The sequence below is a fragment of the Rhopalosiphum padi genome, chromosome 4 (assembly GCF_020882245.1).
Source record: "Rhopalosiphum padi isolate XX-2018 chromosome 4, ASM2088224v1, whole genome shotgun sequence".
Taxonomy (NCBI): Eukaryota; Metazoa; Arthropoda; class Insecta; order Hemiptera; family Aphididae; genus Rhopalosiphum; species Rhopalosiphum padi.
The window spans coordinates 39,403,410-39,418,901 of NC_083600.1; the positions used below are offsets into that span (position 1 = coordinate 39,403,410).

The window sequence follows — 15,492 nt, forward strand, 5'->3', positions numbered from 1 at the left end:
ATCAAAAAACTGGGACTTATGGCCGGTTTGGTGAATTGCGGCCCAATCGCTAAATAAAGTATTTACGTTGTGGCTTGGATTTTTTAGAGGGACGTGTCCGTATGAATTGCGGCCTAGGTTTACGATTTGCGGTATAATATTATATTACATATATATAGATATATAATATAGTTTTATCTTATATACACATCACAATATTTATGTATATTGAAAAAAGTATTTTTTAAAGTAATTTACTAAATTAATTGTTAATACTATGTATTTTCCAATTAATTCGAATTTTGTAAATCTTTACTAACTCCGTGACGAACTATATTCAAATATGTATAATTTTTTTAATTGATACAAACCTATACGAATAAAGATTGATTTCGGACTGAATATTGACAATTTTAATTTCGTAATTTGACATTATTACCTTATCTGATTATTATAGTAGTTAATGCAAGTTGTACGGCAGATAATACGATAAATATATAATTATCCACGCGTGTCGAAAACGTTTATCGTTTATTGCTATAAATATGTAGCCTTTACTGCATCAGCTACCAGGTACATAGGTATACATTATCATTAGTCATTACTAATGATAATAAATTACTCGGGTCGTAATTCACCCACAGCCTCTTTTGCGGTTTTTTGATGCAACCCCTTTTTTAAATTCATATTTTAAAAAAATATAGAAGGATTAGATAATATAATAGTGAAAATTCAAAATGTTAAGTATAAAATATTTTTACGAATATTTTTCAAGAAGTAGTTGTACAAAATTCAGTAAAAGTTATTTGATAATTGAAAATATTATAATGTAAAAAAAAAATATTAGTGTATATTATTAGATAGGCAACTAAATCTGCTGTTGTGACTTATTCAGGTATCTACTCAAGTATCGATATACAATAATTTAATATATAATATAACATAACTTATTAAAATAAAACTTCATACTTGGAGTCTTTGGTGCTAGTGCATAAAACAAATTTAAAGCTCACTAGATATGCTATTTTTATTTTATCCTATAATAATTAGCAAATGCTATAAAATCCAAACTTAACCTAATCTATACTCTTTATTAAAATGTTATTATTATACAATATTTTGAATATATTATTTCGATCAACACACGTTTGAAATTCATTTAAATAAATATAATCATCGTTTTGTTCTTTCCATGTTTAAAGCCGAGTTGAATAAACAATCATTAAACATTTAATGAATTAATTGCAAGATAATGGTCCCTTAAACATAATTTAGTGAACCATGGTTGGTCCAATAAATGTTATTAAACTGTTAAATTAATTAAAAATAATATTAGTTTACTAAATCATTTAAATCACTGCAGTTTGCAATTAATGCTCAATAGAGAGAGCTAAAGTGCAACAGTATATATATATTATTATATTTCATGTATCAATGCATCAATGTGTATAATATGCAAACGGATGGAAGATGGAAATGGAACACATATCCGTTTCTGACTATAGTTCATTGTGAATAGTGAGTATGGTATGTATTTCTGCGCTCATATGAAATAATTTGTTTGGTTGGATTGCAGTAATTAAAGTATAATACGGAAAAGTAAGTTAATATTTTTTTTCTTATAATATAGGTAATAAAATAAGATTATAAATTATTGATTAATTTATTATTTTTGTTATTCGTAAACCATAAGTCCATATATCATTATTATATTATAAAATATTTTAATAAATACTTTTTTTATAATATGGGTAATAAAATAAGATTATAAATTATTGGTTTATTTTATTATTTGTGTTATTCGTAAACCGTAAGTTCATAAAATCATAAATATATCTATCTACATTAGTATATAATATTGTATTTAAACAGTCATACACAAGTATTCACGTATTCAATATGATGATAACTAAGTATTTAATATTTACCTATATTGGCTAATAATATATTAATTATATTATTTTATTATAAATAACGTACCTATTAATAAAATACTTGTATAGTTGTATTATTCGACTTCACTTGGGTTAAAATTAATCAATCTATATTTTGTTTTCCGGTTTACTATACTTAAAATATATAATACAATACATATGAAAACCTCGACAAAATCGATTCATCTGTTTCAAAACCTTTTCCGGACCAATGAACAGATAGCTAAGCATCTGTGCGTATTTCATGCAATAAGTACTACATTTAGTTGTGTAAAAATTACAGCGTTTATTTTTGTTACTCAATTTGAGTATTGAGTACTTCAAATTTGCGATATTATTAAATAAAAAAAATAAGTACTTTATTATGTTGTGGGTTACTTGTATAATTTAATTTTATACCTAATTAATACACACCTAAATAATTTATGAATATGGTTAGTAGCTGTAGTGGCGGCTGTACTATTTTTTGTACGTAATCACTGTTTTTAATTTGTACTTATATAGTTATATATATTTTTTTATTGTATTCTTTAGAGACATACATTTATAAAACAAGAAAATTGGTCATTGTTATGGTGTTTTCACCACACAAAAATTTTTTAAAAATTTGTCTACTTGAGATTTATTACAATGTATACAATATCAGGAAGTAATGAAGTATAAGATATTATTTACCTATAGTCTATACATATAGGTACATATATAATTATTTAACTATACAGAAACTTTATTTTGATATGCATTATATTGTAGCAACTAGCAGTTGGTTGAATATTATTATATTCAACTATCAACTAACAGTTATAATAATAAGCATAGATTCGAATAAAAAATACTTCAGATAACTTTTTCCTGTATGTAGGGTCACCTAGATAAGCACTATTATCCAACAGTTTTAAGATAAATATATTATGTTCCGGCGAAAACAGTAATCACTAATCAGTAATAATAATGAATAAAAAAAAACATTTTATGTCCGGCAGAGATAATAATAGGTAATCTAAAGGACGAAAGGAAGTAATTTAGTCAATGTTATAAAACTGTTGTTTTAATTTCAATAATTTCATAACAAAAATGAAATCAATAATTACAATGTTATTAAATAATGGCAGGTTATAATATTCAAATAATAACATTTAAGCGAAGTCAATTATAAATATAAAAAAACACGTTTAAACTTTAAAACCTAGTATATATATATTTAAAAACATTTTATCGATAGGCTATCCGGGTACCTATAGGTGTGTTATGTAAAATAACTAATACTATGATAAACCACTGTAATAACTGGTTTTATTAAGTGCATGCATTTTACATAATAACAATAATATAATGATATTAATATAAATAAATAATAATAAATGTCTAAAATATAGGTACTTTAAATATTATAAATTTTACCTTTTGATTTTTAAAATTGTAATATTTTGTCTATAGTAAAATAATGTATACTTATACTAAGTACATTTTTAGATAATTTTTTTTTTTTTTTTTTAATTTTTATTTTTTTTTTATTTTATTAAGAATAATTACAAGCTATACATAATTTTGTACAATAAATAATTTTGTTGAGAGATATTTTTATGATTAGAAAAAGATCGACAGCTGTAACCATATGAGTATAAATATAATATTTGTAAAATTGTTTTTATTGGTATAATGATATATTATTTAAAAAAAGTTTTAATTATTTTACGGTTTTGTTAAATTTAATTTAAAACACGAGTATTCTCAGTGGGGCCCAGTATTTCATTATATGAAATTAAAATTAAGTAAATAAATAAAATTTAATCTTACATAGTTGTTTCTTAATATTAATAAATGTATTTAATATAGTTATTAGTAATGACTTATTACGATAAACCTAACATTTATAATAATATATTTATTATTTTATTACCTATATTTATATATATATCATTAGGATGGCCCTTAACATTTTTTTAAATATTTTTTCGTGGCACTCTCCCATTTTTTGAAAATACCCAATACATTAAAACTGTAAATTTTTTAATTAATTTTTCGATTTTAAGCCGCACCCCTGGGCACTTGAAGTTGAGTATAATTATAGTTAGTAAACTATAGTTTTGTCATATTTTACGAAAAAATCTAAACATTGTGCTATAACTTTTTTTTTCAATCAAAATACATCAAACAACAAACATCAAGTAGAAAATGTATGAAGATTTCAGAAATGTTTGACACTATGACATCGTTTTATACCGACATAGTTACAATTTTATGTAAAAATATTATATGACAAAAGTCGAAAATATTGATTAAGTTTTCATTTAGTTTTGTTTAAATATAAACGAATCAGTACTTATAATATTGGCATTTGCTTTTTAATATGTATGTAAAAGTATATATTTCTGCATATTGTTGATAACCTATTTACATAATATTATATTCGAGTACAATTTGTTTTGTATTACCCACAAATTATTGCTGAATTTAATAATAATATAATATTCGATAACTTTTCTAGACGATAAATGGTAACACATCTTCATATGTTTGCTACATTATGAGTAATAAGTTTATTACGTTTTATTAATTCTGATGACTTGGATTTTAATTAAATAGCATTATTAGTCGATGTTATTATTTTCATAAGGAAAAAAAAATGATTGCAATATTAATTAACCCAATTAAATTTGACCACCATCACATATCTACAAACTACAATACTACATATATGTTTAATGTCAATAATAATAAACGCAAATTACTTTACGTTATTTAATCACGTTATTATTACTATTAGGGTTTTAATTAAGGCAATTGTGTTCATTTACACAAAATATTATTTATATAGGTAATATATATTTTTATTAGGAGTGTTTAAAAATTAAAATGTTATACATTAGCAATAAAATAAACAATAAAGATTACTTATTTACGATTATATTATTATACACAGGTGGACATTTCGTTGAAATTTTTGGGAGAAGGGTTATTATTCTCTAAAACTTTAGATTCTAAAGCATTGTGGCCAACACCCCAAATAATATTACACGGTTCATGGATGCATATATATAAATATATATACTTTAATTTAGGGGTGGAAAGAGCTAAGCTAAGTCATTTGAAATTCGGAAGCTTACCTACGTCTGTCACACAATGGTTGCCTAAAGGACGTTATGCCGTTACCCATAATCCATAAATATTAACAAACGCAATTTGAAAAATAATAGTAAATAATAATAAATAATAATCAATAAACATTTTAAAATTAGAATAAAATATTGAGTATTATTATTTTTACACGAAAGTGCCATTGTCCATTATACTTTCAACTTTCAAGCCAAAAATATAGGGGAGCAATGTAGCATCTGCCATCTGCTACCCTAGAATATTCTATATATAATGTACGCAACTGTATCTATAGGTGGACGAGTCGATCGTTTGTAAATTCCGCCAGATTACCGGTTAAATAAAACAGTTTAATGTAAACATTGTAAACTCCGCCAGTTTTATTTGTGCTGAAGCTCCTCTATCTTTTTTTAAAAATGTTATCTTGAGTTTATGGATACTTGTTACTATTAAAATAGCTGCATACGAATTGTGTCCCAAAATATAAAAATATACATCGCGATATCCGAGTTGCGTCCGCGAGTTTCTCACGACATGTACGAGTTGCGTCCTGGTTAATAATTGTAATTATATATCATAAATTATTTATTATTCTAAAATGTAATGGCTGTTATTTATATAAATGGTAGATACCTATAGGCTATAGTGGTTAAAAATTGTAATAACATATTCTAAATTATTTATTGTTTTAAATGTATAAGGTTGATTTTATAAAATTGTATGGTTAAAAATTGTAATTTTATATATAATATATATATCATTTATGTATTGGTCAATTTTTGTTTGCCAATTTTTGTACGAAGTTAAGACGTGTTATATTTTTGTTTTCAAACTGTCATAGTTTTTTTAATAAATTCTTCTTTTTTCACATCCTTTCTTCATTTGCTTCTTAAATTAGAACTTCGCATTTAAATATAAATGTCAGTTTGAACATTTTTCAATACTTCAACAAATTGAAAATTGTTACGATGAATAAAACATCCCATTTAATTTTGAGTGAAACGATTCAAAAGGTTTGGTGGTACGTATTAACGAGTTTGAGAACTCGGCCCATACCGACGGTTGAAATTTATTTCCAGGGAAATATTATTTTTTTCAAAATAATTCAAAAAATTATCAACTCTTTCATCGTTAGGTTTTATAGCCATTAGGTCTTCATAAAAACAGTTATTAACCTTATTGGGTTTTAAAAATGAAAGACCGAAGAATTATTTCAAGATTTTCCATTGCAAAATTAAATAAAAATATATAAAACTATGAATTATGATGAATTGTCGAACAAATGGAATGTCGAAGTATGACTAATGCTGAAATGAACAAAATCAATTTCCTACAATAAATTGTAAGTTGGTATTTACAGATAAGATATTGATAATCGAGATTATCTACGAGTTTATCACCAAACATTATTCTCAGTCGCCACGATTTAAGATAGTATCTTAAATCGTGTCAGTCGCTGAAAAACCCATGGACGTAGCTAGTATACATTATCGTGAGAAAACCGGGAACGCGACTCGGATATGTCGTGACAAAACCGCGGACGCAACTCGGATGTGCCGTGACAAAACCACGGACATAACTCGGACAAAATATTATTTAGGGATATAATTCGAATGCGCCGATTAAAATCTAAATCAACATAAAACAATTTGCTGGTGCTAATTTCAAAATTGGGGGTGATAAACACACCCAAGCCCCTCTCAAATTTTCGCCTATGTGAAGTAAAAAAGACTGAAAAATTAATACAAGGCTCCTAATATATTGTGACAATGGTAGTACGATTTTTAAAATTAGAATTTTGATTTTTGATAAAATACGTAAAAATTATTTTGAGTTAAAAATATGAGTCACAAACAATAAGAATACTATGCAGTAGTAGTGAAATTATTTTTATGGATGGGACATTTAAATCAGCACCTCAATTATTTATCCGAATTTATACATTGCACAACTATGTGCCTATGTCATAGGAATAATGATACCATTGGTAATTATAATTAACAAGGATTTTACGAGGATACCGAGGGTATCCACGTAAAATGTTGATTTATTATACTTACTAACTTACTACTTATTTGAATTTAGATTTGTATGTATTAAAATACTTAAAAATATTCTGCTTCATAAAATTAAATTAAAAATATATCAATATATTATGTTGTCATTCAAAAATTCAAACGACTAAAAAAATATGACGATAGTATAATTTTTTAAGAAAAATGTTATTTTATAATAAAAATAAACTAATAGGATTTTTTAGTACATAATTATTTATTATAGAAAATTGACTTTAAGGTTTATGCATTGCTACCCAACAATTTTTTTTGCTAACATTATGTCTTATATACATAGTTAAATGCTTAAATTTTTTCATTTATTTTTATGGTTTCACGATTTTATTTGACTTTATTTGAATAAACAAATATTTAAATTAATATTTGAACAAAACAAAATTCTATTTTATTATGCTTCGGCGAGATTGGATTCGGCGAGATGGGTCTAAATCACGTCCGGACCGGCCCTTGCACTGCAAACTGTAAACGGTGAGATAATGAGATCCTAAATTTTGGGCACACGGGTACTACCGGTGTCCAAGTGCTCAAGTTTGTATTGTATATTTGTATGTACCTATAAGTTATTACTTATTACATAAATTATATATTGCTATGATTCAAACTATAGTAAAGTTCCTTACACTTATGTCTGGGGTCCGTGGGGTTCTATCAAATGGTTTTCGCTAAGATACATAACGTGAGATATTTTGTAAAGAAAAAAGTAGGTACCGATTCGAAATAAAATGTGTAAGGGGAAAGGCGGAACCGCAATTTATGTCTATTTTTTATCAGGGATTAATGTTCTACCCAAGTTTAAGAGCCGTTGATGTATTGAGTGAGAAATAATTTATTTTTAAGTAGGTAGGCAGAAATTATGTGTTATAGATAGCCGATAGGTATAGGTAACTACGTAGTACGCACTAATAATAAATTAAAACTTTTGTAGTTTTACATACCTAGTATATTATGCAAGTACTTCTTCCTATTAATTGTATATTTGTATATTTATTAATATAACTAAAAACCTTAAATGAAAACCTAACCTAGGTAACAATAATAAAATAAATGTTTATTTTTTTAGGTACTAAGCTATCAAAATGGTTCAGTTCAAGGATTTTGTTGGTATTGCGTTGGTATTGTTTGTTATTTTCGAGTGTTCTATGTCGATTGAAGAAAAACCTGTAATTATTGTTTTATTCTTATTTAATTAAAAAAATAAAATTGCATGCTTAATATATTTTTACATTTACTATTTCATGAACATTATTCATGTGAAAAATTTATTTTTTTAGGAAATGCAGGTATATCATCAAATTTTCTATAGTTTAAACTTAATTATGACAGCTTACCTGTTATTATTGACTAATAATATTTACTAATTATTTTGAATAAACTAAAAATATAAATTAACGTTGCTATAAAAATTTATATGGACATTTTTTCAAACATAATAAATTTTCATAGTAGTTTCTAGCTACAATTTTTTTTAGAAAATTTTACTATATGATATTTCCATAATTTAAGTATTCATATTTCATCAAATACCTACCTAATTGGTGACAAAAATCATGTATGTTTTTTTTTACCTATCAAGAATTTGAAAAATAACATTAAACAACAATTAGGTATTTTTTTTCAAAAACTCTTTATTATTTTTTGTGGTAATTAATGTTTATTGTTAAAAAAATTATTCTGTACTGTTTCACTGTTTCAGTACAGTATTCTTCTAAATTCAGTAGCACTGATAAGAATAATTTTCAGACTCTAGAGAAGGATTTAGCTCATAATTTTTTTTTTAAATATTAATCAATTAAATAGCTACCTATATTCTAATTGTATTTTTTGAGGATTTTACTTGCACAAGTATTTGCCTATTTATGCCACTGTCTAGTGTCTATGCTAATGTTAGTGGTCATGTGGTAGAAATTTATTAAATTGAGTTATAATATTTTTTCATTCATTAGATTAGTGAGTACCTATAGGTTTATTCTTGATCTCTTGTCCAATGATAATAATGGTCCACTTTTATCAAATTAGGTTAAATATTTTTTTTAACCAAATGGGTATAATATTTAATTTAATTTTTTAATTGTTGATAGAGGAAAACTAAAAAATGGATGAGAAACAAAATTGACAGTTTACCAAAAAATATAATGGAAGATGTTTTGGTTAAGACTTTGGAAGGCGAAAAGAAAGCTGAAGGTCCTCAGGCAAACATAATTCAACTTTTGGAAATGACTGATCAACAAAGTAATTATTTAAATTTATAATGTATTTAAAAATGAAAAATTAATGACTAGTGACATTTATCAAATTAATTTGTGAATTTACAATTATCATTTTTTTTTTTTTTATTATAAGCTGCTTACAGGGAATGTTGGCTATGTTTAGAAATTAATTTCCTACTTGTATTCAATACCTATATATTATTATTTGCATTAAAATCATCATTATAGTTAATACTTAACATATATTTAATATTGAAATGAAAATTACTTATATAATTAATTGTTTTGCAATAATTGTTTTTATTAGTGCTGATACAAAAATAATATTATAACTCATAATCTAACATAATCAATTATATAAATATCTAAAACTTCTCACAGATGTAATAATCACTGTTAAGTGTAACATTATTACATATCATTCAAATATAATACCTTACTTTCAGCATTTTTAAAGTTATTAATAGATATTAAATTTGAATATTAACCTTAAATTAATTTCAATTTTTTTTTTTATGTAAAAATTTAAACTTGAAATACACCTAAAAGTAAAATTAAAGAAATATTATGTCTATACATTTTTGATATTTTCTAATTGAAAAATTAACAACTTAATAGAAGCTTTCTATTCAATTTTTAAGAATTTCTACTTAACAAATAATTTTTAAGATAATGATAAAAAAAATTTCTTTTGTCTATAAATAGCCAAAAAGTAGTCAAAATATTTGTAAATTTTATCATAATTAGAAAATGGCTATCTAAACATTTGGTGGAAATTTAAAGATTAGTAAAACTATCAACTAGATGAATTTGATTTTTCCAAAGTATAAAATATATATATGTATGATATCCCATTTTCAAAATTAAAGCATTTTATCTACTATATATTGTGTACTCATACAAAAAAAAAAACAAAACAAATTGTTATAAACCAATGCATACATCGCTTTGCTCAGAATGCAAAATAAAATTAGGCCATATAAATTATCTAAATATTTTTTTATATAATTTGTAACATCTTAAATAAACATTAATTACAATAGGTATAAAACTCTATAGATAATTAATTTTTAACTTTCTTGGCCCTGATATTCTACTTATATAAAATATTTAAAAAAATTGGTACAATATTAATTAAAAAATATCATTTTTTGTCAGAACTAAATATTAGTTTTTAAAATTAAAATTTAAAATTGTATTAAAATATCACAATTTCAAGAGTAGTTATAAATGTATAAAATTTAATTATTTTTTTGATCAACATTAATCATAACTGACTTAATTGAATCTTCGGGTCTTGAGGTTAAAATAGCTTGTGCGCCTTTAGGAAAAACATATATCAAAAATCCATCTAGTATTATACATCCTTCTTCACAATGGGTTTCTACTTCAGCTTGTTTTATTTTATCAGACTTAATTAATTCATCATTTGATTGCCAAAGAGATCTTCCTGTTGGTTCTCTTATAGTGTATTGTAAATATTCCAAATCTGGTTTATAGACTAGATTTTTATTATATTCATTAGCTATATTTAAACATTCTTGTTCTGATATTTCACAAAATTTGTAATTTAAAATCCTCCGAACTTCGTTAACACTTATTTTATTCAATGCATAACTCCATGCACTTGATCCAGTTCCAGTACTTATACATAGTCCAGATGATTTTATTTTTATGGGAATATTACCATCAAATTTACACTCCATTTCAGAAGTACGTCCTGGCATTTTATCACCAATAAATACTTCATTAAGTGCCAACATGTCATGTGATGAATGAGAATCTGGTCTAATTTTTACAAAATCTTGATACATATTTATTGGTGGTTCCATTTTTTCTAAAAATAATACATGATATTATTATTATGAAAGTGAAGTTATTACATTTGCATTGTTTTTATACACACTAATATCTATTGCTGAATAAGGTTAAGATGTTTTTCATTAAGTTGTTGAATTTAAATATTTATATAATATTAAGCTTTATACATAGATATAAACAAAAATTTTAAAAGCTCAATATAATTTAATAATACACTTAATATTTATTTATTCTAATTATGGTTTTATACCAGCAGACACCATAAAGCTGAAACCCAACATATTCCATTCATTTAGGTACAACCTTTAGTTGAAATTAAAAAAAAATCAAGCTAGAAAATGATATAATTATTAGTTGTAATATACCATAAATTAATTATTGTAAAAATAAACTATGTGTTTGTAACAATTATTTATATTTAAAAAAAAAATATAAAATTGAGAAATGCCAGAAAAATGTGAGTAGCAATGTTTTAATTTATTTCAAGTACAGTGAACGAGTGAACGTAACACCAATTATATCCATCAACGTTGAAAGTTCTCTAGATATACCAAGTATATTATGTTGTAAGAAAATAATTATTTATAGGAAAATTTAAAAATCCTCCTGTTGTTCAGTGCATGAATGTAACCATTTAGATAATTATGTTTTTATTTGCATATTTTTAATATATTAGAAGGAATAATACAATCAATAAAATGTATTTTTAATATAGTGTCAATGCCCTAAATACTATTAAACAGTTTATCAAAAAAAAAAAAAGTAATAGATTCTTACTCTTGGTATTTTTCATTGAAACTCTAATTCTTCTTCTGTCGATAAAAAAAAATTTTTGTTTTTCTAAAGTATCAAACGTGTTCTGTATATTTCGGGAACAGATTTCTGGTAAACATAAATAACCGAGTGATGAACTTGGATTGGAATTGATACCAACAACAGGTGTTTGGTTATTTTGAACATAACTGGACATAACTAGAAATGTTCCATCACCACCAATAGCAATCAGAACATCAGCCCAAGATACTGCTGCAGTATTAATATCCTTAGAAAAAATAAAACAATTGTATGTGTTATTTAAAACATTCTGTTGGAGTGGTATTTATTTAAAAATACAATGTTTCATTATTCTATAGTTACCTTCAAATTAATTATTTTCGATTCAACATCCAAACGGCTTATAGCAGCTGTCACCTCTTTTACAATATTGTAGTGTTCATTATGTGATTCCAAAATTGTTTTCAAGTTGGCACCTTGATTACTTAATTGGTTCAATAGTTGTTTTTCTGTTACGTTAGGGTGTTCGAGTCTTTCACGTTCGACTCTAGTATACTTTGCTACCAATAAAACTTTTTTGCCTTTCCATAATTGCATATATCTGCGCCCACTACACATCTGTTTAAATGTCTTTTTGATAATCATTAGGTCCTTGTCAAAAAAAACACTGTGGTGCTGGACGTGTATGCAAGTTGACAGAAGATGGTGAAGCAGAATGTGTTTGTATTACAGAATGTCCTATTGAAACAGAGGAAAGAAGAAAGGTAAGATTAATATAATAAAATATCGATATAATTTTATTTTTATTTTATAATTGTTTTTTTTAGGTTTGTTCAAACTATAATCAAACATGGGGTTCTGATTGTGAAATTCACAGAATGCGTTGTAACTGTGAAGAAAAATCAGAAAAATGCAGTAACCCAGAATTTAGTCACCTACATATAGAATATTATGGCGCTTGTAAGCAACTGTCAGTAAGTTATCATAGAACTATAAATCGATTTTATCTGATTAGTGATCATAGTAGCTAATAGGAAAATTGAATCATTTATAATTAATATGCTATAAATCTTTAGAAATGTTCTGACTCAGAAATGGCAGATTTCCCAAGGAGAATGAGAGAATGGCTTTTTCACATAATGCAAGATTTGGCAGATAGAGAAGAATTAAGTCCTCATTTTAAAAATAAGATGAATGAAGCAGAAACGAATATGACAAAACTTTGGAGTAATGCAGCTGTTTGGAAGTGGTGCGATTTGGATGGTTATCCCCATGATAGGTAAGATAACAAAAAGTATTATATATTTAACATCAAATAAATAGAAACAAAATGAGTTAATGTTATTATTGTAATAACTAATTATGTAAATTGGGAGGTATCAAGTATAATATTTAGATACAATTATTTTGATTTTTTTTATATATAATCTATATTTAAGTTTATATTTTAAATTTTAATTATTAATAAAATCTATAAATACTGAAATATTTTAAATAATGAATAATATGGTGAAATATATTTGATTTTTTTCTGGTTACAAACATAAAGAATTTACTTTTATTTAATATTGTATTTTTTTTTTTTTTTAATTTAATTTACTAATAATTTTATCTTTAAAAAATAATTTTTTTAGAAATAGAATTAGTAATTTGAGTATTATAATACATCAAATGAATATTTTGTTAATATGTAACACATATTTATATTAAATTTTAATGTTTTAGAGCTGTATCGAGACATGAGTTGTTTCCAATTAGAGCACCATTAATGTATTTAGAACATTGTATTGCTCCATTTTTAAACAAATGTGACGCAAATTCAGATCACATGGTGACACTTGAAGAATGGGGAAACTGTTTGGAAATACCTAAAGTGAGAAATATTAAATTACGATAGATATCATATAATTTCAGATTTCTAATAGCATTTTAATTGTTATTGCAGGAAACACTGGAAGACGAGTGTGATGATTTACGTCAAGAATTAAATTAATATAAACATTTATTTAAAATTATTTTGAAACATATTTTTTTATAATAGCATGCATATTATGTATCTAATCAAATTATATAATTAATGATTAATGTATTGCGATATTTTATATTACCTGTGTGCAAAGTAAAATGTTATATGAGTTTAATTAAGTAATCTTATACTATCATTTGTAGAAGAATTTAGTTAAATATTTAAAAGCTTTTTTTTTAAGTTGTATTCTGAATAAGTTACCTAATCTTAATCAAAATATATTACACAACTATAGCTATTTGATAGTGCTTACTTGGTGAATATCAAGCCTATATACATTTTAGCGGAATCTATTCAGTGGTGTATTTAGGCATTAATTAGAGACCTCTTAGGAAGTATGATTTTTTATCAATCAATTAATCTGTACGACTGAATGATTGTTTCATATAATAAAAATTGGTACTTAATTGTAATTAATAAGTAGGTACTTCATAATTAATATTATACTAACATTAATTAACTTAAAAATATACAATAGCTGTCAACTAGTAATAATTGTATGAAGCTTTGAGATAACACAAGTCATAATTTTCCAAAATATACACAAAGCTTAAATAAAATTAAAAGTAAAATAATTATTAATTAGTTACAAATGAAAATCTTTGCAAAACAATATCAAAGTTTTGAAAATCCAAGTTTAGAAGTACTCTTTCATAAATTATTCTTGGAAAATTGCAAGATGCTTGGATATATCTATCTCTGATATTATCTTAAGCACAAGTGCAAAAAGCTGAATTCAAGACTTCACATACTAAGGCTACTTATACATTCTAACATAACTTGTTAAACTTATATCATGTAAAGCTCTCTTATATTTTTTATGGGTATAGTATGAAATTGTTATCTGAGGCTCTGTCAAGAACTTTAATAAGAGAACTATCTAAGCTTTTAAAAATATTTGTTGTAGCTTAATCACAGAAGCTTCATTTTCTTTATTACAAATGTTTCCAAGCAAAACTCCAATTTAATTTCAATCAGCTTTTTAGCCTCATTAACATTACCCAGGAACTTAACCAACTAACTAATACAGAACTGGTGCCGCGATTTAGAAAATGCACATTAAAACAGTAAACTAATTTTAATTCATTAAGTTTCTCATATAAGATTTCTTAACATGTTATGATTGTGATATCATTCCTCATATTAATATTATTTATTTTATATAAGTATAGATGGTAATTTTTTTTTAAACAATTAATAAAATTTATGTTATTTTAGGAGTTTTTTAAAGACCTTCCAGATATTTTTTTTCAATAGAACTAAAATTAAAAATATGTAAAATCTTAGTAAAAAATTATAACTAAATCATTCTACATGTTTAAGTTACTACATACATAATATACAAATCTTGTACACAAACCTATCTAATTATTAACAATTTCTCGAGAATAAAAAAAAACATAATAATGATAATAGTATCATGTAACATAAATAATAATTAGGTACCTATTTATTAAATGTAAGCGTGAAATGTCGTTGTTGTACGTCGGTTTTAGTTAAATAATTAACATCGATGAGATCAGCCGACAACTAATCAAAGTTCAATACTTCAGTCTTCAATGCAAAATAATTTAAATGAT

The 15,492-nt window shown here is 24.7% G+C and overlaps 2 protein-coding genes across 2 annotated transcripts; one reads left to right on the forward strand and one right to left on the reverse strand.

Moving 5' to 3' along the window:
• The first annotated feature begins 1,420 nt into the window (after nucleotides 1-1,420).
• Nucleotides 1,421-13,971, forward strand: LOC132931048 (SPARC). The gene is made up of 8 exons (XM_060997245.1): nucleotides 1,421-1,578; nucleotides 8,145-8,244; nucleotides 9,163-9,313; nucleotides 12,535-12,650; nucleotides 12,714-12,860; nucleotides 12,963-13,165; nucleotides 13,612-13,759; nucleotides 13,832-13,971. Exons 2-8 carry the CDS (start codon nucleotides 8,161-8,163, stop codon nucleotides 13,877-13,879), a joined length of 897 nt encoding a protein of 298 aa, XP_060853228.1. The 5' UTR covers nucleotides 1,421-1,578; nucleotides 8,145-8,160; the 3' UTR covers nucleotides 13,880-13,971.
• LOC132931047 (NAD kinase 2, mitochondrial) lies at nucleotides 10,272-12,535 on the reverse strand. The gene is made up of 3 exons (XM_060997244.1): nucleotides 12,250-12,535; nucleotides 11,890-12,154; nucleotides 10,272-11,128 (listed from the first exon to the last, which is right to left on the reverse strand). The coding sequence occupies exons 1-3, from the start codon at nucleotides 12,529-12,531 to the stop codon at nucleotides 10,533-10,535; spliced, it is 1,143 nt and encodes a 380-aa protein (XP_060853227.1). The 5' UTR covers nucleotides 12,532-12,535; the 3' UTR covers nucleotides 10,272-10,532.
• Nucleotides 13,972-15,492: the final 1,521 nt, after the last annotated feature.